We start from the raw sequence: 27,698 nt of genomic DNA on the forward strand, positions 1-27,698 counted from the left end.
GGCCACTGAATCATTTTCGTGCTGTTCCCATTCCACGAATCTGGGAGGGACCTAAGCTTGGCGGGTCCATTGTTCGGACCCGGCGAAGCCGGCGTACGGCTCTAAGTACTTCTTCCCGGCGAAGCCGGCTACCCGGCGAAGCGGGTATTCATTCTAGTGTTAAATATGTAACCAGAGTGTCAGATCCGCAGACACGCAAAATGAAAATTACCTCACTATTGAAAAGTCCTCGTTTATTGGACATGTTGACATCAGGTAAAAGATACCTGCTTCACTCATGTTTGACATTAAGATTAAATATTTCGAGCCAATCCTTATCAGGGGTGCTCTCTGTCCAGACTCAAACACCACACCTTTTCACTGGGACTTAAAAAGTAGTTTCACTTTGGTGTGAACAACAACACCTTTTCACGGCGAGTTGAAAGAGATGGTATCAGTTTTTGTTTGAAGTAGGGATTACATTCTCACATTACAGGTGTGATCGCGTGTAGGTTTGAAGGTGCTAAGGCCAAAAAAAAAATAGGTCTGTTTACGGTAACCCGACCGACCCTAGTTTTTTCGCGCGACCCTAGACTTTTATTTGGCATTTGGGAAAAAAGAAAAAAAAATCTTGTTTTTTTGGCAAAATAACGTAGAAATATGTTTTTTTGGAAAAAAAAAAAATCCCGACCTACCGACCCTATTTTTTTGGCCTATGTTACCGTAAACAGACCTATTTTTTTTTGGCCTAAGGTCCTCCTTGCTTTGAAACTTTCTTTCTGGTCAAATTGTTTGCCATATTGATTAAAGGGTGCTTGTGAGTGTCACGATTCCGTCCTTGGAAAACATCGGAGGGGATATATATTTCGTATCGAATGTCCTCATGGGTGACATGAAGGGTTTTATCTTGAAGTGGAGCTTGTCACGTTCTGAGTGGAGATATTTTTGACTGCTCTTATTGCTTTAGGGGAGGGGGGGGTGGGGTGGTGGGCGGGAGAGAGAGAGAGAGAGAGAGAGAGAGAGAGAGTTTATTTATTAATTTATTTATTTATTTGGTGTTTAACGTCGTTTTCAACCGTTCAAGGTTATATCGCGACGAGAGAGAGAGAGAGAGAGAGAGAGAGAGAGAGAGAGAGAGAGAGAGAGAGAGAGAGAGAGAGAGAGAGAGAGAGAGAGAGTGAGAGAGAGAGAGAGGTGGAGAGAGAGAGAAAGAGAGAGAGAGAGACAGAGAGAGAGACAGAGCGAGAGAGAATGAGAAAGAGAGAGAGAGAGAGAGTGAGAGAGAGAGAGAGAGGGGGGGTGAGAGAATAAGAGAGAGAGAAACAGAGCGAGAGAGCGAGAGAGAGAGAGAGAGAGAGAGAGAGAGAGAGGGGAGAGAGAAGGAGAAAGAGAGAGAGAGCGAGAGAGAGAGGGAGAGAGAGGATGAGAGAGAGGGAGAGAGAGAGTGAGACAGAGAGTGAGACAGAGAGTGAGACAGAGAGAGAGAGAGCCAGACAGACAGACAGACAGACAGACAGACAGACAGACAGACACGCAAATAGTAGCAGACAGAGAGAGAGAGGGAGGTGGAGAGAGAGAGAGACAGAGAGAGAGAGAGAGAGAGAGACAGAGAGAGAGAGAGGGGATAAGAAATAGGACGTGCAGATTTTGTGATGTCATAAAACGGATATATTTTGTGACGAGAAAGTGTGTGTGTGTGTGCGTGTGTGTGCGTGTGTGTGTGTGCGTGTGTGTGTCTGTGTGTGTGTATGCAGTGTGTGTTTGTGTGTGTGTATGTGCGTGCGTGTGTGTGTGTATGTGCGTTCGTGTGTGTTTGTGTGTGTGCGTGTGTGTGTGTGTGTGTGTGTGTGTGTGTGTGTGTGTGTGTGTGAGTGTGTGTGTGTGTGTGTGTGTGTGTGTGTGTGTGCGTGCGTGAGTACGTGTGTGTGTAACTGTTGTTGCAGGACTGTCGTTTCCGAAACATAAAAGTGTAGACCGATTGTGATTCACCTGTTTGCTCTCTCTTTCCAGATATGCCCCCCTGAGTGTCTGATGGAAGGGATGCAACTCGCCAAAGAACCCAAGAACTAGAACTCACCATAGGTTACACACGAGAAAGAACCTCATGTCCTCACAGAAACCAAGAACCACAACTCATCACAGCAGTTTACACACGACCCAGACCGAAGCCAACAGAAATGCCAGGCATGCAAGACCAGACAACAGCAAATAAATGTCCAGAAACTTGAAACAGGTCTAGAACTGTTTGGTAGGTGTTTTTAACACGTCGAGTTGCTGTGAAAGGAAGAGACGTGTGTGATTTAAAGGCATATCATTCGGATGTTCCCAGCGAGATCATTAAACCTCAGTTTCATCAAATCATTTGTGCGTTCATAGAGGAAGGATTTATATTTCTCCCTCGTCACATCGATTTCAGCAATAAAAGTGTCGCGGTTTTAACCGTACCGTTTGAATATAATATACTGCTAAAACCACTGCTAAAAATCGAAATGTGTGAAAAAATTTGATCAGTGCGTGTTTAATCGCAATAGCTACCGCAGAATCATGCTGAGATTTGCTTTGTGAAGGGAAAAATAATACAGCGACACCAACAACAACAACACCACCACCAACAACAGCAACAACAACAACCCGTGCAAGTAGAGGTGTTGCTGTATTGTTTAAAAATAATTTTGATTATAAGATTCATAATATTGTCAAAGATGATGATGGAAAGTATATTTTGATTGATATTGAGATTTTGAAAAAACGTCTGACCCTTGCAAATGTTTATGGCCCAAGTAATGCTGATTGTCCTGGGTTTTTTTGATAAACTGTTTGAGAGAATTGTGCAGATGGATAATGAGTTAATTATTATCGGAGGTGATTGGAATGTTGTTATAAACCCCAATGTTGATACAAACTACCCGGCCAAATCTTATAAAGTCAATAGTAGGAGAAAAGTTGTTGATTTTATGGAGCAGTATGATCTCATTGACATATATAGAGCCTTACATGCTAATATGAGACAGTATACATGGAGGCGGTTTCATAGTTCACAGCGAAGCAGACTTGATTATTTCCTTGTGTCAGAGCAGTTAGGTTTTGAGATTGTGAAAGCGGATATTACACCAGGTTACTATTCTGATCACTCAATTGTTGGAGTAAGTTTTAGAACTGATGTTGTTAAACGTGATAGACCCTTTTGGAAGTTTAATAATTCACTGTTGACAGACATGGAATTTGTAAATATAGTGAAGAAGGTTATTGTTGATGTAAAGATACAATATGCTTTACCTGTTTATAATGTGGACAATATTGACTTGATTGACGATGATGATTTACAGCTATTGATTGATGATCAGTTGTTTTTTGAGATGTTGTTGATGGAAATAAGAGGTAAATGCATTTCATATTCCTCATATAAAAAAAAGGAAAGTAACAGAAAAGAAAAAGATCTTCTTTCTCAAATATACACTTTGGAAAGTAACTTGACAGAGTATAATATTCAACTTTTAGAGCAAACACGACAGGAGTTAAGTCAAATAAGGCAGAAAAAAGTGGATGGTATGATAATTAGATCCCGTGCGAAGTGGATTGGAGAAGGGGAAAAAAATACAAAATATTTTTGTAATTTGGAGAAAAGACAGTTTGTCCAGAAGTCCATGTGTTTTTTGCAGAAAGATGATGGTGAAGTTATTCATGATAATGCTTTAATTGTTAAGGAAGCACAGACTTTTTATGAGGAGTTATATACTTCAAGAGAAGCCGAATTGGTAAATCAAGAGATTGATGAAAACCTGGCTCATCCTGTATTATCAGATGCTGAGAGTAAACAATTGGAAGGTAGACTTACTCAATGTGAGCTACTCAAAGCTGTGAAAAAATTAAACAACGACAAAAGCCCAGGATCAGACGGGTACACTGCGGAATTCTTCAAGTTTTTCTATTCTGACTTAGGAAAGTTTATGTTACGGTCTATAAATTGTGGATTTGAGAAAGGAGAAATGTCAGTGACTCAGAGACAGGGCGTTATAGTATGTATTCCAAAGGAAGGAAAAAATAAAACACTTTTGAAAAATTGGAGACCAATTACTCTGTTAAATACGGTCTATAAGATTGCATCAACGTGCATTGCAGAACGGTTTAAACGTGTTTTGCCAAATTTGATTCATGATGATCAAAAAGGCTTCTTAAAAGGAAGATATATTGGTGAAAACGTCAGATTAATATATGATACCCTGTTCTACTCAAATAAACATAATATACCTGGCCTACTTTTGATGGTCGACTTTGAAAAGGCTTTCGACAGTGTTGCCTGGTCATTTATTGAAAAATCTTTGAGCAAATTTAACTTTGGAAATGACATGAAACGATGGATTTCTACTTTTTATTGCAAAATTAAGTCCTGTGTTTCAGTCAATGGTCGGTATTCAGCATGGTTTAATGTAGGTCGAGGCACCCGGCAAGGGGATCCGCTGTCACCTTATTTATTTTTGATTTGTGCTGAAATATTGTCTCTTATGGTACGCCAGAACAAAAAGATTGGTGGTATGAATATTCTTGGCGAAAATATTTTATTGTCACAATTCGCCGATGATACCAGTCTGTTTCTTGATGGTACAGAGCAATCTTTTTGCGAAAGTATAAAAGTGTTACAACATTTTGCATCACTGTCAGGTCTGAGAATGAACTATGATAAAACAATTGTAGTTTGGTTAGGACCTTTAAAGTTTTGCAAAAGAAGATTTTTGCCTGATATGAATTTTACCTGGAACCCGGATAATTTTAAAGCACTTGGCGTTATTTTTTCGGTGAATGTATCCGAGGTTGTTTTTCTTAACTATAGAAATAAGTTAAAGGAAATTCAAAAACTTCTGAATTCATGGACCAGAAGGAACCTGACACCTTTTGGTAAAATAACAGTCCTAAAAACCTTGGCTATTTCCAAATTGACACATTTGTTTACTAATTTACCTGATCCAGACGAACAGTTTATGATGGAGTTAAATAATATTTTTTTCAAATTTCTTTGGGATGGAAAAAGAGATAAAATTAAAAGAACTACGGTCACCCAACCCTATGAAGATGGAGGATTAAAGATGGTTGACGTGAAAAGTTTTTTGTCATCTCTAAAAATTGTTTGGTTAAAAAGAGTTGATGGTCTTACTGGATTAATATCAAGATTATTGTTTAAAGCATGTCCATCTGTTACAACAATTAATATGAGAGGAGAGGAATTTGCAAATGTTTTGATGCAGAGAATGGAAAACCCGTTTTGGACCAATGTTTTTAAACATTATAAGAAACTACACGGAAAATGTGACCCTATAACCTTTAACGATTTTGTATCAGAATGTTTACATTATAATGTTAATATTCGGAGAGATAAAAAGACAGTGTACATTCAAAATTGGATCGACAATGGAATAGCTCAGATTGGTCATATTTTGGGACAAAATGGATACTTATCCTATAATGCGTTTAAAATCAAATATCCAAATGTGCGAGGCGATTTTGTATTGTATCAAGGTGTAATCCAGGCTGTTAAGAAATATCAGAGAAAAATCGGCTTAGAATTTGATAAACATTTTATTATGACAGAGCCCATTGTGTGGAAATGTATTTGTAAAGGTAAGACACAACTTATTTACAAAAAAACTAATTGAACATGCTACGGTCCCAAAATGTATCGAAAAATGGTCTGAATCTTTAGACTGTTTGTTAGATAAGAAGGCTATTTTTCAACATGTTTTTAAAACAACAAAAGACACTTGTCTGAGATGGTTCCAGTACCGATTATTGTACAGAATTTTGCCCACAGAAAGGTTTCTATTTTTGCGAAAAATTGTGGATACGTCATTGTGTACATTTTGTGGTAGAAATGAAGAAACCCTTTTACATATGTTTTGGGAGTGTGATAAAGTGCAGACTTTTTGGATAGAATTTGTAAATTGGCTAAAGGCGAACTGCACCCATTGCAACAATGTAAAACTGTCTAAAGAACTGGTTCTTCTTGGAGTGGCGAACAATGTAGTCACCGATAAAGCTTTTGATGTGTTATTAATCTGTGCCAAACACCATGTATATATTTCCAAAATGAACAAAAAGACCCCTCATTTTCAGACATTTAGTAGAAACTTTAAGCAAAGATTTATTTGTGAAAAGTATAACGCAGTTGTGAATAATACAGTAGATAAATTCTACAAGGATTGGCGCCTGTATATGCACGTTTTGATGTAACCCTTAGGTTTTTTCGTTCCTAAAACCTTTTGATAATGCGACCACCAAACCACTGAACATCCCCCCCTCCCCATTCCATCCTCCCACCCCATGTATGTTGTAATTGTCCAAGTGTGCTTTTCTGTTATATGATTCTGTCCTTTCGGTTAGGTGATGTCCTGTAATGTACTGCATATACATGTTAAAAAAAAAACTGTACAAAAAGAGAATAAAAAAAACTAAAAAAAACAACCCGTGGAGACAATCTCAACATGGGAGGCAAGAGAGATCTTCGCAGGTGCTTGTCCTTAATGGACGACCCGCAACATTTGTCCAAAGAAATCATCTCCCGGACGGAGACTCTCAAAAACCACCTGAACACGTTCTGTCCAATCACCATCCAGATAGACGAGTGTAGCGACAACGAGACTCACCCTGACACCAATCACAAACAAGAGCAAACAAATCACGTGACTAAATCAGCCAATCAAACATTTAACGATGATGCAAGGACCTCGTCGATTCAAAAAACGAATACAAGTAAAACTCCATCACCCTCAGTGTCGCCTTCAAACTCCCGACTAAGCTCGCCTAACTTTCTCGAAGTGCCGGAGAACTCTGACATGTCTTTGCTGAAAGCCACAGCGGTGAGGTTAAAGCTGCGCACGCGCACTTCTAGCTTCCTGGAATGGCGGTCAAAATGGTTGGAAAAGTCATCCGCGCCCCCACAGTTTCCGGATCCGGCAGGAGTGGAGAGCAGGAAGGAGAAACTGACAGAGGAGAGGAAGGACAGAATCAACCACGCCTTGGACTGGTTGAAAACTGAACTGGTATGTATAGCGTGATGGTACGAGAACACCGCACGCACGCACGCACGCACGCACGCACACACACACACACATACACACACACAGCTCCGGAATGTTCCGGAAGGTTCAGTTTTGTGATAACACACACACGGACAGACTGACGACGTTTGCCATTACTAGTACATAGATCCACGTGTATACATATGTTGGTCAAAAACAGGGCGAAACAAAGAAAAATAGCTTCTGAAAAACAAAAGTCTGTGATAAATTCAGAGTAGCTCTCGGGCTTTTCTGACTGCTTGTGTGGTTGTTTGTTTGCCTGTCAGTTTGTTTTCTGACTGCTTGTGTGGTTGTTTGTTTGCCTGTCAGTTTGTTTTATATTTGTTTTGCTTGTGTTCGTTCTTCATTGTTCCATTATTTGTTTTCTTTATGATAATATGCGTCCAAAACGCAAGCATGATAATTTTATGTTTGTCTCTCTCTTTACACCCCCGGTATAGGGGTGTGTATAGGTTTCGGTCGATGTGTTTGTTTGTTTGTTTGTTTGTGTGTTTGTTTGTTTGTGTGTTTGTTTGTTTGTATGTTTGTGTGTTTGTTTGTGTTCGCAAGTAGATCTCAAGAATGAACGGACCGATCGTCACCAAACTTGGTGAACAGGTTCTATACATTCCTGAGACGGTCCTTACAAAAATTGGGACCAGTCAAACACACGGTTAGGGAGTTATTGGTGGATTTTGGTTTTTTTGGGGGATCAACTACAGTTCAAGAATGAACGGACCGATCGTCACCAAACTTGGTGAACAGGTTCGATACATTCCTGAGACGGTCCTTACAAAAATTGGGACCAGTCAAACACACGGTTAGGAAGTTATTGGTGGATTTTGGTTTTTCGGATATTCCCGGCGTTCTGTTACCGGCTATTTTTAGAAGGTCATCGCAGTGTCCAGAACGCTTTCCTTGGACCCGTAAGTTGTCCTCACTGTAAAAGTGCAAAGGTCGAATCAATTTATAGCCACGCGAAAAATACACTCTCATCTATCTCTATATATTTATACAATAGATATAGATATATATATACGGCTTCTCTGTGTGTGTGTGTGTGTTTGAGTGTGTCTGTACAAAACACCTGTGTATTGCACAGTTCTGTTTGTGATGTGGTACCTAGGGCGTCGTCGACAAGTATACATACCATATTCTGAGGCCCTGGATCGGGCGCGGCGCGAGCTCGCCAAACAACAAAATAAAACAGCGACTGCCCCAGCGGAAATGAGGGACTCCTTCTGGCGTCCCCCTCCGCAACCGATCCGGCGGACCTCAACCCCCCGGTCCGGGTACTCTTTGGCTGTCCAGAGACCCCCCCTGGGTGGGCAAGTAAATAAAATACAAGAAATCAAAAACAAAATGACCGAACATGACAATACACTCCTTCCAGTTCATGCGGACAGTTCTGCTGCAACCGCGAAGCACCAAACAACTTCGCAAAATCCAAATCCTGGCCCCCAGGCGCCCTGTAAGTCTCAGACGGCTCGGGCAGAGGCGCCGCTTCATGGGACCCCCGGGTTAAAGGCCTCCCTCCTACGCAAAGCCCAGAACAGGAAGGAGGACTCGAAAGAAGAGCAGCTCTTCGAGAGGTTGATGGGGAGAATGGAGGAGGGATTGGCCCAGAGATTCAGAGAATACAAACTTAAAACTGAACAGGAAATAAAGCAGCAGATGAGGGAGGAGCAGGAGAAGGCAGAGCTTGAGCTAGCCGACGCTGCACTAGATAAGCTAAAAACAGGAGAGCAATATGCAAATTTAAATGAACAACAAAGAGGCCTTCAAGGTTTCATCGAGCAGTGCCTCGGCTTCATGGTTAAGGCCAGACAGATGCAGAGTCCTCTCGACCTGATCGACTCCCTCTCAGCTACATACACACAACTCTCCAACACCAAGGTTGAACGCTTCATTCCGGGCGGCGCCACTCTGGCGCTGGGCGCCCTTGCTGGTGCCAAGCAGTTGTCCGTGACGGATATGAAAGCTGTCAAAACCACTTTTTAACCTATTTTAAATCTGCCCTTTAACTTACCTTTTTTGTGCGTGTTAAAATGGCTGAACAAAGTGAAAGCGGTCACGGATTTATCATATTACAGTGGAACTGTCGCTCTATCAACTCTAACTTCTCTCAGCTATATAATTATATATCAAATCACTCTGCTGACATCTTAGTTATCCAGTCAGTCAAGAGAAAACGCTCCCTACTGCCTTCTATAGATGGTTTTGACTTCCCTCCCATAGTAGAGCAAAAGGGCTCAGGGCAACTCATTCAAACAGCTATTTATCTAAAGTCTTCCTTAAATTACAAACCCTTTGCACCTCTCATCCCTAGTTCAGAAAATCTCAGTACATGTGCTGTTGAAATCGAAATAAAAGGATCCAAAAACCTCAACATAGTTAACATATATTACCCCCACGGGTGTAATAAAAAAGGAACTACCGACTGGCTAAAATCCCTGGATCATGGCAGGGCACACTGGTGCGTGATGGGTGATTTTAATAATCACCACCCTCTGTGGGACTCTGCTAACCCTAGATACAAACATGCCAATAGCAACCTTGCTGACGTCATTTTGGAAACTGACTTTTGTATACTAAACGATGGCTCGGCAACCAGACTTCCAGACAGAGCTGACCATTCCCCGTCAGCAATCGATCTCTCCCTTTGCTCAAATGCCATAGTCACTGACATCGACTGGAACGTTTTCCCGGACGCCCTCGGCTCCGATCACTTACCCATTGTTCTTACCTTCCGCCACTTCGCCCCTAATCGCAATAACTCGGAGGTCAGAAAAAAGTACAATTACAAACAGGCAAATTGGGACAGCTTCCGTGCGGAGCTCGAGGGTGTCAGGGAGGAAACTCTCCTTACGGATGACATCGAAGCCTCTTACAATAACATACGTCAATGTATACTCACTGCTGCCAATAATCACATTCCGCTTAAATCAGTAAATCCTAACTGTAAGGCCAAAAGGAATGAGTGGTGGAATGCAGACTGTGATGAAGCCTTGGCAAACAAGCGATATCACATTAGGACATATCTCAGGCACTGCTCAGACGCTAACTTCACGAATATGAAGTCAGCTGAAATACAATTTAACCAGATCACCGCTGAGGCTAAACTTCAAAACTGGGAAAACTTTGTCCACAAAGAAACTAAAGATTACAAAGACTGTGGCAAAATCTGGAAGAAAATCCGCAGATTTAAATGTAGATACAGAACTAAAGAAAAGCCACTACTATCGGGTGATAAAATGACCACAACTGACTCTGAAAAGGCAAACCTATTAGCAGATACCTTTGCCAAAAATAGTCAATCAAAATCCCTAGATACTGAACGACTCAATTATAGGTTAGATCAGGAGAAGGGTTTCACATACCCCCCAGATGACAACCAGTTGCCTATAAACTGCATGTTTAAGGCAAAAGAAGTCCAAAACGCCATCTCTTCTGTGAAAGACCCAAAAAAATCCACAGGTTTAGACCCAATATCATATCACATGATAAAACATCTACCACCTAACTTTGTTAAGTTGCTCACTCAGTTTTTCAACCTATGCTGGTTAAAGGATACTATCCCCGCAGCGTGGTCAGACTCACAAGTAGTAGCAGTATTGAAGAGCGGAAAACCGGGCAATCTACCTGGCAGTTACCGCCCCATATCACTAACCCCCCACCTCAGCAAGATCTTTGAGCGTGTGGTGAACCAGAGGCTGGAGTTCCACCTCAATAAACACAATATCATTCCTACATGCCAGGCAGGTTTTAGGCAAGGTCGTTCGTGTGCGGACCACATTGTGCACGTCACTGAAAAAATCAAAAAGACCTTGGCACATAGTAATAATTCTCTTCTTGGAACCTTCTTTGATATTAAATCTGCGTACGACAGCGTCTGGCATGCTCGTCTACTCCTAAAACTCGGCAGAATCGGTGTCTCTGGCCACATGTACCAATTCATCAAAAACTTCATCAGCAATCGCAAGATGTCTGTCCGAGTGGGCTCTTCGGTGTCCGAAACCCATGCGCTGGACATGGGGGTTCCCCAGGGCAGTATCATCGCGCCAAACTTATTCAGCATCATGCTCTATGACATTACTTCTGTTAAGGTTGACGGTGCCAGTGTACTTCTGTATGCGGACGACCTCGCCTTAATAGACACTAATAGACCACGCCATAACAGAGTTACCAACACTGTTGACTTATCTTCTTACCAAACTAAAATCGACAACCTCTGTCAATATATGTACACCAACGGCTTCCAACTAGCCTCAAATAAAACAGTCTTTCTTGTTGTCTCCCGTAGACAACTGTACAGGAACTGCAGTATAAAGATAGGTTGTGATATTATCAAACCGAGCTCAGAAGTTAAGTTCCTCGGCGTTATCATCGATACCCGACTTAACTGGACCAGTCATATCGAACATCTGATCAATAAGGCCAACAAGGATCTTTATATCATACGCTACCTGGCGTCCCAATCCTGGGCCAGAGGACGTAAGTGTGTCACAGAGGTAGTGCGGGCATTAATTCGCTCCCGCCTCCTTTACGGGTGCGAAGCTTATTTCGCGACGCGCCCGGCGCTCATGAAAAAACTGGCTATTATAGAGTGCAGGGCGCTCAAAATAGCTCTGGGACTCTCCCAACAAGCGAGTAAGAGTCGAGTCTACAGCGAGTGTGGGTGGCTGCCCCTTGTGGATGAGATAAAACTCCGTTCAGCTCAGTATGCTGTCAGAGCCCACGCGGTAGAGAACTCTGCCTGCGAGGTCCTGACTGACTTTTTTCCTCAGCACCAAAATTATGAGGCCAACACCAAACATAGCACTCAACTCTTGGCCAAAACGCTACCCTTATCCGACACAGTAAACCGCATTCTAGCCGATAGCGGGGTGAAGGTCAGTGAGCTGGCCAGGGTCCCCCCGCCCTCCTACCCGCCTTGGCTTGAGGAAACCCCTACTATCATATACGACAGTGAAGATAATACTACCAAAAAAGATAACCCCGTCTACCTAGCTACTGTTACAAAAGAAACCCTAAACTACAAATTCTCGGAGCATTTAAAAGTCTTTACTGACGGATCCAAATTTGCAGACGGCAGCGTTGGCTGCGCCTTTGTGATCCCAGATCTCAAAATCTCAAGGAAATATACTCTTAATAAAGACATCTCCATATTCTCAGCCGAGCTATTTGCCCTGCTCATGGCATGCACTTTTATAAATGACCTCCCAGTCACACCGCGTGCGGTAGTTTTCTGCTCTGACTCGCGCTCTTCATTACAAGCTCTGCATCGAAACACATCAAATCGGGCAGAGCTACAAAGAGAAATCCTCTTTATATGTCACCAGTTAATCTCATCCGGCACATCCGTATCATTTCTCTGGGTCCCCTCTCACGTAGGGGTCCGGGGAAATGAACTGGCGGATGTCGCTGCCAAAGAAGCGGCAGAATATAGCCCAGAGAAAGGGAGAATGTACGTTCTGGCTCACCGATTCCGACAGACCCTAAATATTAACGCAAAATAGGCTTCTGGACTAAACTTTTACTAAAATGAAACATGCGACAAAATCAGAAAAATACTGCATAAATCCATACAAAAAAAATACAGTAAAGTAAGGTTGTTTTGAACCAATGCCGGGTCTGTCGGAATCAGTAACCCAGAACGTACATTCCCCCTTTCTCTGATACAACGCTAAATTTAGTTTCCATTGAAATATTAATCCAATCTGCCCGTCGTAGCCAAGCCCAAGACTACCGTATTGATCTGGTAAAAACAAACAGTCATCCTGCAAGCTTGTCTTCTATACTGATTCCTCCAATGGCAAGACAAGATTAAATCATGTGATAGCAACAGTTACGTCACGTCCGCCCACCACTTGGTGTTGATAGTAACATAGCCTAGTGATTTTGCCATTTCATTCCGGACTCGCCTGCCGTGCAGTTGTGTTTTCTGTGAGAGAAGTGTTTTTTACTGTCACTATATTTGCTAAATATTTATGTCTCAAGATAGCATTTCTGAAGAATTAGAGAGAGAAATTCTTGAATCACAAGTTGCTCATCAAAATCTATTAGATTTTTCAACACAGTCATCAACTTTAATTTTACATTCACCAACTATGGATATACCGGAATCATTGAGTGAATGGAATTCTGAGCAGTTTTTAACTATTGAAGAGCACCTCAGTTACCTCAACAATTTTGTTGAAGTATTATCGCAAATGAAAAATGAAGGGCCATCTCAGAGTGGAAAACTACCTAAATTTCCTTCACGCCCAAAACGGAAACTTTCAGATTTGTATGGAGGAAAACCAAAGAAAACCAAAACAACAATGACGTTCAATGAACTCCACGAATATTTAAAGTCAAAAATTGTTGATGTAAGCATGAAAGTTAGGAAGGAAGTGTTCTTTTTTAATCCGGAAGATATCACATCATCAGCAAGTGCCATTGAAAAGTTAGTTGAGGGATATAGACACATACAAAGACAGGAGGCAACTTCAATGGGCTTCAATTTGCAATATGGAATGGTTCTAGAAATCGCATTTAAGTTTTATGAAGCAGAACAAGGCATTCATAATGAGACCTGGGATGGCTGGTTGGAAAGAAACGTTAAAATTTCTTCTACGTATGCACGGAGATTGAGGGAGATTGCCCGTTTACTATTTCCATACAGAGCCAAATTCAGCACAGTTGGGATGTCTTTTTATGAAGTCTTCAACATGAGAAAAGAACTCAAAACCATGTTTGAAAAGAATGAGGATATCAGGCTTTATTGGGCTGAGAAAGTGACGTCAATGGTTCCAAATATACATCAACAGCAATCACAAGAGTAGGAAAAAAGAGTTAGAGCTAACACTGCAATCAGGTCACGCAACTGGCAGTTGCGCCAAAATAGGTCAACACCCTGCTTCGCGATTGGGCTGAGAAAGTGACGTCAATGGTTCCAAATATACATCAACAGCAATCACAAGAGTAGGAAAAAAGAGTTAGAGCTAACACTGCAATCAGGTCACGCAACTGCCAGTTGCGCCAAAATAGGTCAACACCCTGCTTCGCTTCGCTTCGCTTCGCTTCAAAGGCTGCCTTCGGGCGGCCGCCGAGTGTTAACTTATTCAATTGACTTGTTTATTTGATTCAAGCTTTTGATAAGTGTACTTGGCGGCTGCTTTGAAACTCAACAAAGCCTTCTCCCCTTTCACAAACACTCCCCTTTCACAAGCAACGTCCTTTTCCCCGCTGCAGTCAAAACAAAGCTGTCATAGCGGGTTTTCCCGATTGACAAAAATTCTTATTACACACTCAGACTATTTGGAGTCGCGTTTGTTCTCCAGTGTCCAATTGCATAAGAATATTCTGGTGATGAATAAACGCGCTTTGTGTCATTAGCATCTAAAGATTTCTTGTTTACAATAGTTGTGTTGATCTGATGAAGCGCGGAACTGATCTTAGGGTTGTCATGGTGAAACACTCGCTTCTGAAACAGTGCTTCCTTGTAGTTATCATGCGATATGCTCGACTTTACAACCTGTTTGCTTACACCCTTTGCTTTTTTAACCACCCCTTTCTCACTTGCAACACTGTACATCTTTGCACGCAATCCAACATACTCCTTAATTATCTTCCCATTCATTTCATCTTTCATCTTTCCAATAACCTTCTTGTTAACATTTGAGTGCAATGGTGATTCTTTAGGGTAGTCGCAAGTGTCATAAAAAGAATCTTTTCCTTTTACTGCAGGACTTTCAGCTTCTAGATCTTTGTAAATGTCATCCGCTGGAATGTCAAGTAAGAATGAATCTGTGTCTGTGTAAAGTACTCTCGATTTGGGATATCTTGGTTTCAAATAATCATACAAAAACTCAAGCATCAACAGTTTTGACAACTCTAGCACAGTAAAGCCTATGAATACTGGTTTGTCAAGCTTGACTACAAGTTTTTTCATTAAGATACCATACAGCTGTTCATGAAAGTATTTAAAGTTTTGATACTGTGGTTTGGATGTCAGCTTGATGGCCTCATTTTCTCTTGTAACAAGTCTAACATCCTTTCTCTTGTGTGGGTTTTCCATTGTCTTACCAAAGCAACTGTTGTTCATCAGTTTAAAAAAGTCTTTCTCTGATGCATCAGCGGCTTTGGTTCTCAGTTCTGTGTTTTTCATAATGTAAGGTTTCATAAACTGTTCTTGATCAAATAAAATTATACGATGAACAGCCTTCAAAATTAATCCATGTCTAATGTAAAACTGTAACAGTCTGTAGTGACACACATACTTCTTTTTGTGAAACAGATTGGGCACCAGCTTTGGAGGTTCTCTTGGGTTTACTTTTAACCTCTCAGCCGCTAAAGGATAATCATTATGTAGATCATGAAGTGATAGTGGATAGTCTAAGTCAACTTCTAGTATCCATCCCTTTCGACTGTCTGGGCCTGCTTTTAATATTGTCAGCACAACACATTGTGAAAATGGTCCTGAATAGATCTTAAAGTTCCGAAGTGGAAGCGTCTGACACATTGCCCAACCATACAAATTGTTTGCATCTAGATACATGATGTAATTAGAAGGTTTCATAGGATCAAAGTCGTCCAAGTATTTGTTGTTGGCTTTGCAGTAATTGTGTGAAGCCATACTGATTCCTCCACGTAGTCCATTTTCAATCATCTGAAGTGTAGGTAGATCTGATAGCAAGTCAATCTTTACTCCTGTAAATCTAAGAAATGCATCCCAGCTCATGCCTGGTGCAGATATGTAATGTGAAGGATCTAGATTGTAGTGCTTCATACATGTTCTTCTGTAATTCTCAAATATATCTGCAAGTAAACAAACATCAGCCAACAAATATTGATCATGATAATCACCCATTGTATTACATCCTAATTTATTCCATGCAGTCTTAGCGTGTTCATAGTCTTCGTCACTTATACCTTTACCCTTCAGCCGTGAGAAGTAAGCATCCTTTGGTGGTAACTCATCTTCATCAAACCTCTCCCACGAATCCATGTATTCATATGGATAGACTCCCTTTCTAACTAAGTCACTGTCAAAGTACTTACATGTGATTGGGAAAGCAGTTAGTGATGAAGATAAAGACTCAAGTGTTCCCATCAGATGTTGAGCAGAATCGTAGAAGTGTAAACTATTCAGAGTAAAGGCCATGTACTTTTCTGAAGACTGCGCAATGCATCTTGCTTTGTATTCATCAGTTACTGCCTGCATGATCAGATGTGAATCATAACCGCGCAAGTTATGGAAGAAGATTGGAAGCTTCCAAGTCTTAGGATCAAACTTTAATTGTAGATTACATTTGCTGTGTGCTGCTCCTCGGAACTGCCCACTTACATGATCATGATCTCTTACTATTGGATTGTCTGTGTTTGGTGTTAGACTTTGTTCGCATATCCAACACTGTGTGGTAGAGTTAAACTGTTCTTGGTCTTCAGGTTTCATAACAATGTCTGAAAGATTCAGTTGTTTGGAGCAGTCATTTCGCACTTGGTTCATTTGCTGTAAGAAGTTCTTTGCTGCATTAGGTCCTCTGTACAATTGCGGTTTAGAATGTTTACCATCTGAACTAACAACAATAAATGCATATGAACAGACTTGATGATTACTTAGAGTTACTGTTTTAGGTAGGTCTTTTGGTAAAGGTCCTTCATATGGCACAATGATAGATTCAAAGTCAGCATAAACAACATAAGGACTTTTCTGTAGTTTGCATACATTCTTAAAATACACTTTGCTGTCTGGCGGTGGTGTTGTTAACTTCACAACCGCATCATCAACGCTCTTACAATGTTGCTTGTGTATAAGTGCTGCATGAATTATAATTGATGGAATACGCAAGAGACATCGCCTACAAAAGTCTTGTTTACTATTGTGATTGCTTGTGCTCGCCATCAGTCTACTCATTGTACGAATCAAAGTGTAATGATATTTTACACCATCAGTCATTAGTAACATGTCAACATGGTTAGTATCACAATCACCAATCGTTGGTGAGTTCTTTGATATTCTGACTGGTTTCAGTTCATCTTCCTCATCCCACGTGTAAACATTTACGGTGATGGGTTTGTTTTGCTGTTCAAATTTGTCAATGCTTGTAATGCTGACAGGAAATTCAATACCAGTAAAGTTTAGTTTATTTCTGTATGCATGATAGTTAGACACTCTTTCTGCATTTTTCTTTACACTGTACAGTCTTGCCAGAACACACCACATAAAACATTTGTCATCATCATTCTTTATGTTCAGCACAGCACGTTTTTTGACAAGAGCAGGAGGTAAAGGTATGTAACTTCTACCTCTGATGGGGGCAAATTTACTTAGCTTCAATTCTATTTTTAGAATTTCACCTTCTGACCATCCGGATCCTTTCATCTTTGCATCCTCTGCAGCTTGCTCAAACCGTTTCATCATTTCATCTGCCCAGTTTCCATTCAATTCTGCCATAGAATTAAGTGCTAGTTGTCTGGTTGAAACATGAACTTCTAGCACCTCATCACTGACTGTTTTGTATTTTATTAAACTGACTATCTGCGCTTTTACTGGAGGTTCAATCAACAAATTGTTTGGAATTTGTTCAATGGCGTCTTGCACACTGGACTGCACATTTTGAGGATCCGTTACTTGTAATTCAACGGTGTCAAATACTGTCGATAAAGATTCTAATACAGAGTCTTCCATCGCTGTGAGTTTGATTTTATAACTCAAAATAAAAATATAAATTAAAAAAATGAAGTTGCTTAGAATTCTTTCTCAGAGCTTCCATTTTTGTTAACACTATAAAATCTGAAATAAAAAATCATTTAACATTTGTACCACGTGGAACTAATTGTAATTCCTCTTTTACAAAGGCTCTTTGCGGTGCTGGTTCTCTCAAGTAATATATAGGTGGATTTGTCTCTACTACTCTCTTGATTTCATGAATGTCAATACTCCAGATTGGATCCGTTGCACGCTTCCTGCTGTCACCCTCAGCTTCACCGGGTGCATATGTTCTGCGCGAACTTAGAATCCGGTTTCATTCTAGAATGGACCGGGTCCAGGTTGGAATTCTAACCCTGCGCAAGTACAGGGGTGCCATTCTAGAATGAAACCCTTGTTGCTGGTCCATTCTAGAATCGGCCGTGCGCAAGGTTGGAATTTGGGTCCAAGTTGGAATAGTCATTTCAGTTAGACTATCTAACAGCCAAAGCCACAAATGTGGATTTTCTGTTTGTTTTTGTTTTTTGTGTGTTTGGTTGGGTTTTTTCTCTCGGGTTTTTTTACACTTTACTCAAAGACATCGTGAATTGGGATTGTGATGTTCTGAAAGTGATTACGATTTTGAGAGACACTCAGCACTGATCGCTACGAACGGATATTTCCGGACTGACAGTGTTTTGCCGATCTCGCTTGTAACTTTTAATCTTATTCATATACAAGAAGTTGGTCTTCTGAATTGTGAAGATATAATGTCAACTTTTTTTAAACCTGTGACAACAGCTCTATAACTCACTCTGTCCTTCTGTTGGTCTGTCTGTCGGTTAGTCGGACTGACCGTCTGTCTGTCTGTCTGTCAAAAAAATTGTCAAAAAACCGGACATTTCCCAGAGGGAGACAGCGCTGACATTGCAAGCAGCCGCAACCGGCTCTCATCACAAAAACAACTGCCCTGCAAACATTACCGCCCTGGTAGTCCCCCTTGCTATGGTCTGCCTTTGTTTATTGCGTACTCAGGAGTGTCAACTTTCTTGACATGACATGACATCGCAAGATCGCCAAAGGATTTTTTTCAGGGGTAGACAATACAGCCCCATTTTATCAAAGGGAAGGTGCAGGTGGAGATAATTCAAGGGAAGACAACTCTGTCTTACCTACAAACATTACGGCCCCCTTTATTCAAGGGTTTCATTCTAGAATGGCACCCCTGTACTTGCGCAGGGTTAGAATTCCAACCTGGACCCGGTCCATTCTAGAATGAAACCGGATTCTAAGTTCGCGCAGAACACATATAAATATCTGACTTTCTGATTGAAAGGTAGTAATGCCACTGGTGTTGTTGACTTTGGAGCAACAGGTATTGTTTTCTGTTTGATTGCATCAACTGGTCTTAACCCTGTAGCTTTAAATACCTCCAGATTCATTGCTCTAAGTACTGATGGTAATCTTTTGACCCATTCAGTGTTACGCAATTTACTTTCTGTGTCCAAAAATTCCTGATGGTACTGATATGAAAACAGTTTTTCTGCCAACTGTTTGTTAAAGCTCTCAACAATAGCCTGTGACCTGTGGTTTCCTGGAATACCTCTCTTCACTGTAACATGATGTTTTAACAGAAGCTGGTTGACAGCTCCTTTAAACTCCTTACCATCATCGCACTGAATCATTCTGGGATACTTTAGTGGTCCACGTCTGTAAATTTCTTGCAGGGCAACAGCTGTAGCTATAGCACTTTTCTCTGTCAACGGTTCAGCATCTTTGTATCTTGTTGCAACATCAACTACAGTCAGTGCATACTTATATTTCTTCCTTCTGACTGTGTCATGCGGTAAATACAGCAGGTCTATTTGATGAGTGTCATTCGGTTTAATGTTAACAAAGTGTGGTCGTGTAATTTTTCTTGGTGCAGGTAAATAGATCTGCCAAACTGCCTGCTTTGACAACCATTTCTTTGCTATATCTTGAGAAACACCTGCTGCGTCACTGAGCTTGTCAATAGCAGTTCTTCCTTTCCAGTATCCTTTTGGGGAATAATATATTTTAGATAACAAAGCATCACTCATGGTTTTTTAAATGACAGAATATTAAGATTTGACAGCACGCGCAATAAAGTAAACAACAGCCATACCAATAACAATGAAAACAATCTCGCCCACCTTCTGCTCTTCTGAAGGCTGATAAAAGTCACCCAGTTTTGGAGGAGCACTTGTCTTCATTTTCTTTCCAGTTACAAGATAGTATTCTTGAATGGCTGCATCAACATTGTCAAAGGTTTTGTTTGCATGTCCTTGCTGCCTGAGTTTATCATTCATAAAGTCTAACTGCGCAATTCGTTTCTTCTCGTATTCATCCTGTGCTTTCGCCAGTTGTTCCATGGCTTTGTTGTGCCTTTCCCTCTCTTCACCATTTTGCAGTTTAGAAAACAAATAGTTGCTGCCAGAAAATGCAAGCGCATTTACAATCGCACCTCCCACCATCATAACCAAGCTAGCCATTTTATTGTCTTACATGTTTATATTTTCTGGAATAATTCCTTGCTTCACCAGGAAGTCTTTTGTTGCAAAGGAAGCTGTCACAACACCAATTAGTTTAGCACCGTCTTCGAAGTCTAACTTTCCCAAGTCGGCTGGTTTCATTCTGAGGAGACTTTTACCCAGCATTGTGTAACCTACACTCAAGCCTCCAATCACTGCAGCGTGATAAACTAGATTAACTATTGTCTTTTCAGAACTCATTTTTATGTTATCAAAATTAAAATATCAAAATTATTCCATATGAAATGAATCCACTGCAGGTACTACTGTGGGCTTTTTTATTGTTTGTACTGCTTTGTTTGTTGGTTTTGGTGTTTCTGATTTTGGTGTTTCTGATTTTGGTGTTTCTGACACTTTATATTTGCCTTGCCAAAGTTTGTAAAGCAAGTATCCACCTCCTCCAACAACAGCTGCTACAGCTACTTTTCTGTATGATAGAAATGAAGATTTTAATTCTTGATCAGTTTGTGTGACCTTAGTCACTTCAGGAATGTTTGGTGTCTGCTCAACTTCAGACATAATGTTCTGCTTTGCCTTTTGATTTAACTTTTTTTGTCTGTTCCATTCGGCTAGTTTTTTTCCTGCTTCTACTCTACCAGGTTTCTTTGTCACTGTGTTCACTTCTGGTATTTTCGTCTGCTCCACTGTCTGCTTCAACTGATCTGTCATCTTTTTTATTCTGAAAATTAATGTGTTTGAAAGTAATTAATCCAGCAACAAATGGTACTAATAAAGCACCAAATCGATAATACAGGCCACAGGCAAGAGATTCGAGGGACTTGGAAACAACAGGGTCATGAGTTAGATCATGTGTTAAGTCTTCCTCCGAGTCGAGAGGTGTAAAATGTCCAAAAATCTTTGTGTACAAACCTATAACAGTCTGTCCAATACTTCTAACCATCTTAGAACCAAGCACTGATTCATACCGTCCATGATACTTTTCTATATCTTCTGAGGAAAGATGTTGTACTTCTTCCACAGTTAACTGCTGCCCAAGGTAGTGTTTTGTTTTTCCACAAACAGCAAGTGAATACAATCTTTCTTTTTTATCAGGTATAGTCCTACTGTCACAGATTTCAATATCTGTAGCAGTCTGCATCAGCAATTCATCACAGTTCATTTTATTTTGATGCAGAATAAAATAAAAATCTAGTAATTAAACTTGAGTAAGAACTTAGGTAGGAACTTAACAAGAACTTAGGTAGGAACTTGAGTAAGAACTTAGGTAGGAACTTAACAAGAACTTGAGTAAGAACTTGACAAGAACTTGAGTAAGAACTTGACAAGAACTTGAGTAAGAACTTGACAAGAACTTGACAAGAACTTGAGTAAGAACTTGACAAGAACTTAGCAAGGATTTCTACAAACATACATACTGAACTGGTTGATCAGTTTTTAAAACCAGTTTCGAGTGCTTAGAAGATTTCAGATTATTCTTTATTCTTTCTCTCTCCTGTTTGTTTTCAATGACATCATTTTCTCGAAGGCACTCTTCAAAACTGTCACGGTCCTTTGAATAGAACAATGTTATTGTTTTGAGTTGCTCTCTAAAGTCTTTCAGAACTGCATTGTATTTTTGTGTTAATATCCAAACTGATATTAATGCATGTCGTCCACTGAATGCAAGCTTTGCTAGTGCACTTTTCTTTCTAACAATGTCACGTTCTGCTGCACAGTCATCAATAATAAACAGTGTTGGTGTGTTCTGAAAAAGATCGAAATAATGCTCCAAGCAAACATTTAGACGATCAGAAGGATTTACAATAAATATATTTTGATCAGACCATATGAATTTTCTCTCCTTGTATGTTCTGTTATGCTTTATGGTTGGACAGAATATGACTATGTGTTCAAAGTGATTTATGTAAACAGTCTGTAATAAATCCAAAACATATCTTGTTTTGCCGCAACCTGTTGCCCCACAAATCAAAGAACAGTGTGGATCTTTTGGAAGAAAATCTAGATACTTCATTTTAACACGTTCAATAAACAATATCCTGTAATCTGCTTTCAGAGATGTTTAACTGCGCATCTGACACAACAAACACGTAGATCTTAACTGATTTACTACTACTCCCTACTTCCTTTTCAATTTGTATTGTGATTCCTTCTGATCCGTTTTCAATTCGCCTTCCACTTCCATGCAGTTTGTTGTCGTCAGTTGTTCTGAGATCCAGCCATAACGCATATTTATTTGTCAAGAAATCTTCTACGCCAACACCGTGTAAATGTAGATCTTTAGCCACAAGATCAGATGTTGGGTCTTTCAATCTTCCTCCAGTAAAGTACTTTCTTGCTTCATCATAGTGTTGGTATGGCAGCATGCCAGATGCAAATATTTGGTTTGGCTGCCCTTCAATTGTGCAATATACTCTATTGATTAGTGGATTGTAAAACTTTTCTATTTGCCTTTCATATGAATCTTTTGGTTCCTCAAACAACATAAGTATTCCCTTCATTGACCTAGCTGGTGTATTCAAGTTAATGTTCCAGATTGGATCAGCCTGGCTTTTTGAAAGTGTACTGTGATTCAACACTCTTTCATAATAGATAGGCAGCTTAGAACTGTACTGATTTTCTATAAGTCTAGCCAGTTCAGGATGGTTTACAACATCAAACTCTAAAGAAATTCCAGACACCTTATACTTTGCTTCCGGATCTTGTGAAAGCATAACACGATCATAACTATTGAAAGTCAGGTCGTATGACAGCCTGTCACGCAATGCTCCTTGATAGAAGGGAGGATGTGAATTTATGAGTTCAAAGTCAAGTGGAATACAAAATTTGTTTCCAAAAGCAACATTGACAGCGTTATCTTTTTTGTTATTGTCAGCTTTATCTCCTGCTCCTATTCTAACTTTTATCCCATTGTCTGACTGAATCCCTTGAAACACTCTGTTTTTCTTTTCATTGTCAGTCAACCAATTATCTGCATAAACTAAAAATACATCTGCATTATTCAATGACATCACTTCCCGCCCTTCCAGTTTGACAGTAATCTTCCTCACAATTGCTCTTCCTACATTATAAGCCAAAGTCCTATTTTCATCTGAGCCAGATTCTAATTCTAATTTGAATGATAGTCTTACAGTGCCCGGTACAATAACATCGTTCTTACCTAGATTAGGAAACCTAACAGTAAGTATTTCATTCTGATCAATAGTAGAAGGATTATTTGTAACTATAACTGTTTGCCTTATTCCTTTTACCCCGAGAGGTTCTTTCAGCCTTCTGTAAGGATCAAGAACAGAACCGAACGATTGTGCCATCTTTTTTTATTTTCAAAATAAAAAATAAGTTACAAATGGCAGAAGGTGGATTTGAAGATTTATTTGAGCCAGCGGACGACATGAGCGAAGCAATCCCTTTGGTTCCCTACCATCATTCACTGCATTATGAGGTGGCACGACATGAACTTCTGGAAGGTAAAGTTAGAGATTTCTACAAAAGTTTAGGAGAAGAACCTGATGTTTTAGATCCAAACCAGTTCAAAATGGAAGCAAATCATTTATATACAACTAGCGATAAAGGAGAAAAAGTCCAACTTACATATAAATCTAATCCTGCTAAGTTTCTATCAAAAGTTTCACTAAAACAAAAACTTACTGCTAATCGACTTAGGCAATTAGATATTGTGCCTAGCACACGGTCATCACCTTCCCATGTTGTTTCCTTACTTCAAAAAGCAGAACTAGGACTACCAACTGCTACTCAAATAGAATCTGTTCCATTGCAAGATCTTAATAAACTTGCAGATGAGGCTGATCAACTTATACAAGAGATAGAGACTTCTTTTTCTGAGGAAACTTCACTGAAGACTCCACATGAACTATTACCTATGAGAGAAATAGAAGCCCTTAATCAATCACTACAAACCATCAGAGGTGAAATAGCAAATAATCTGTCAAAACTAGGTCAGCTGGATGAAGATATAAACAAAGAGAAACAAAAACTTGCTGATGCTGATGATTTGAACCTAGAACAAGAAGTAAAAAACAGAATTTCTAAGCGTTTAAAAGATTTGCAGGAGGAGAAAGCCATAAGGTTAGAAGTTCTAAGTAACAATAGAGAACAACTGAGAACACAGGTCAGCAGAATAAAAAATACAATTCAAAGAATCCTTTACGAAGACACAACTCTTGCTGAAAGAATTAGAACGCTTTTCAGAGAGCAGGGAATCACAATAGCTAGTATACTAACTGCGTTAGGATTTGCAATAAGCACATTAGTGTTAACACTCACAGGTGGCACTGTCACACCTCCACCTCCACCTCCACCTTCACCTCCATCTGATCCGGGATGGGTAAAGAAACAACTCAAACACATTGCAGAACTATTAAAGAAACTAGCAGCAAAAGCTTTGGATGCACTTCCAGGAATCATTGGTTCAATTGTTAGCTGGCTGTTATCTTTTGCAGGTAAAGTTGTTGGTTTCATGGCTGAACATCTCTGGACTCTAATAGTTTTAATTGCAGGTGTTCTGCTAACGAGAATAAAGCAAAAGTAAGCCTACACCCACTCCACCAATTACTAGAGCAGTCTTCTGCGATTCATGATCATCACTAATACTAACAGCTTGATCATCACTAGTGACAGAATGATCTTCACCTGCAGCGTGATCTTCACTTGTCACGCTTTGTTTCTGTTCATTGTGATATGGCTGTAACATCGTTCTGATTTCTGAATTCAGTTCTTCACCCTTTCCAAGCGGCTGGGTGTCACTAGCAATAATGATTTCATTGTTATAATTTGTTATTGTTCCAATCTGCAGCTGGAGATCAGAAGGTAACATGTAAAGGCCGTTACCAACAGCAAAGTCAACTTTTGATCTTGCATAACGGAGAGAGTCTTGATACCTTTTGATGCTGGAAGGCAGATCAACTGCAGAGTTTATGACATCTTCTAAATTTGATAACAACTGTTTCTGTGCACCAAACCCTGTGCTTGTTCTCATTATGTTTGATCGTGTCTGTGCCTGCGAGCCTAGCAAGCACCACGCATATGTTCGGATAGATTCATTGATCCTTTCAACACCTGATCCAGTGAAACCTTTGCCGGTGTCTAATATAAAAGTAGTCCATGCATTGTGGTGCTGTTGTTCTATTGATCCTAACTGTACCTGCACATTTGAAGAAAAAGATGTATGACCTGGCCAGTAATCAAAATTATACCTCCTGTGGACACCCCATAAATATAGTGTTCCCATGCCATGGTTTTTGTCTTGCTTTTGCCTAAAGTCGGTCTTAAAATCTATATTGAATTCATTGCAGAGACGCTCATACACTTTCATGTTTATCCTATTGTTGAATGGGTTCCAGCTCTTTTCATGCGGCATTGGTGCCTGAAGTTCAGACAAGATTCTCCTGCACTGATAGTAAACGTGAAATGTGTACACACACTTTGTCAGTAAGTTTGAATTATTCATGTGGTCTGCATAGGACACTCCACATCCTGTGGTTGCACAGAATATTGCAAAGTTTAACTGATTCTGATAGAACTGAATTGGGTGAGAGTTCCACATCTTTGGAACACTATCATTTTTGATTGGGGGATTTAGGTAAGAATGGAATGGGTCAGGCACTTTAACGCGAATGGATTCTGTTTCTGTTACAGCAAAGTCCAACTCATGGAAAGAAATAGTCTTTGGATTGTAATATGGTCCAGTTTTGTATTTAACGTCTTTGTTGAATTTATACTGAATCATTTTTGTTGTTGAATAAAAAATGTTTATCACACTAACAAATGTGAAGACTGGTGTGCCAGTTAAACTTGCAAACCCTATCAACAATCAAAATGGAGGAATGAAAGTTGCACTGCATGAAATTATGTACAAGGTTACTTGGTATAATATCAGTAAAAAAAAGAATAACAACTGGGTTAGAATTAATGGTAAAACACATTCTGTAGAAGATGGTTACTATGACTTCTGCACTTTAGAGAAAGAATTGTTTGCTCCAGTAGGTATTACAGCGAGTTTAAATCATGCAAGTCTCATTGCTACTCTTACTATGCCCAAAACTAGAGAAGTAAACAGATCATTTGAGTTTCCAACCAAACTCCTTGATATGCTTGGAATTACAAAAATATACAAGGGAACACGTCCCATTGACATGGATGTTAACAGTGTACTGTTTGTTCACATGAGAGAGCTTAACACATCCTATAATCTGTTTAATGATCAGCGTTCTGATCTGCTTAGGATTCTTCCACCGAGTGATGCCTCTTTTTGTAAAATGCACGTGCCAACATTTAAGACACTTCAGTTCAAGGACTTGGAGGAAGGGTGTCATGAATTCCTACACATTGATCTGAAAAATCAAAGTGGACAACCAGTTGATTGTTTGTTTAACATTACATTGGAAATAGTTCCATAAAATATTGAGTATTAAAATGTCGAGTGGACCTACAATAGCTTATCCTGTTGCATGTTCAACTATAGAGTTGAAAGATTTAGCAGACGCTATCGACTTTGAGAGCAATGCTGAAGTTGGTGCAGTGTATGCATTCGAGTTTACAGACACTGGTTATTACAAGAGAAAGGAAATCGACGATGAAAAGAAACCAAGATTTCTCAAACTAGGTCAAATCCGTGATGTTAATGTACCTGATCCAATTGTCGATGACATATACTACATGTGGAAACATCAGAATAAAAAATGGGTACTTAGTCCTGTTATGAAAAAGATTGACTGGGAAATGAAGTTTGAATTTGTGAGTCCATACACTCTTGTTGGAAAAGACGACACATTCCGTAAGTCAATCAATGCTAAACCACTAATTGTTAGCCTTGTTCCTGCGTTTAACAGCAGGGGAGAAGTTGCAGTTAAACCTTTCCATAAGAACAACTATCTCATTCACAGAAAACAAAGTGTTGAAAAGGACGCTGACACCATTGTCGATTTTATACCCAAGCTTCCAATAGGGCAGAATGCAACTATGATATTTGATATAGTTGTCAGGAAAAGGGAAGAAACCACAAACACTGTTCTAATGAGAGGAATAAATCTCAACTGGAGACCATTAAATGTTGAAGAAGTCAGAGTATTTATTGCTGTTCAAAAGGATTCTAACACAATAAAAAAACAGACGTCAAACCAAAATGTTGTTGTTAACGCAGATATAAATAATTTAACAGAAATAAGAAGTATTAATCTTACTTATCTTGATTTGATTGCTTTCTACTATACAGATAAGGTGTTAAGCAATGAACAGCTTCAAAGCTTAGCAGAAACACTGGCCAGTGAGAATTAAGATAAATATTTTATATTTTGCATTAAAAAGATGACTAGCAGTGTGAAGCTTTATCCTAATATTGATGAAAGTGCAGCAGAAAGTCAACAATTCAGACTGGCACACATTAGTAATATACAAAAACAACTAGAAGATGAATTAGAAAAATATTCTCGCGCTAGACGTAAGTACTCAACAACTTACAACAGCCTT

General features: G+C 39.8%; 1 protein-coding gene across 1 annotated transcript in view; it reads left to right on the forward strand.

Annotated features, from left to right (window-relative positions):
• The first annotated feature begins 1,959 nt into the window (after positions 1–1,959).
• Positions 1,960–27,698, forward strand: part of LOC138980361 (protein FAM167B-like) — a 40,152-nt gene continuing 14,413 nt past the window's right edge. Inside the window, exons 1-2 of the mRNA XM_070353231.1 lie at positions 1,960–2,618; positions 6,442–7,010. Coding sequence (XP_070209332.1) covers positions 6,453–7,010 — 558 coding nt within the window. The 5' untranslated portion in view covers positions 1,960–2,618; positions 6,442–6,452. The remainder of the gene's footprint in view (positions 2,619–6,441; positions 7,011–27,698) is intronic.

This window comes from Littorina saxatilis, linkage group LG11, assembly GCF_037325665.1.
Source record: "Littorina saxatilis isolate snail1 linkage group LG11, US_GU_Lsax_2.0, whole genome shotgun sequence".
Classification (NCBI taxonomy): Eukaryota; Metazoa; Mollusca; class Gastropoda; order Littorinimorpha; family Littorinidae; genus Littorina; species Littorina saxatilis.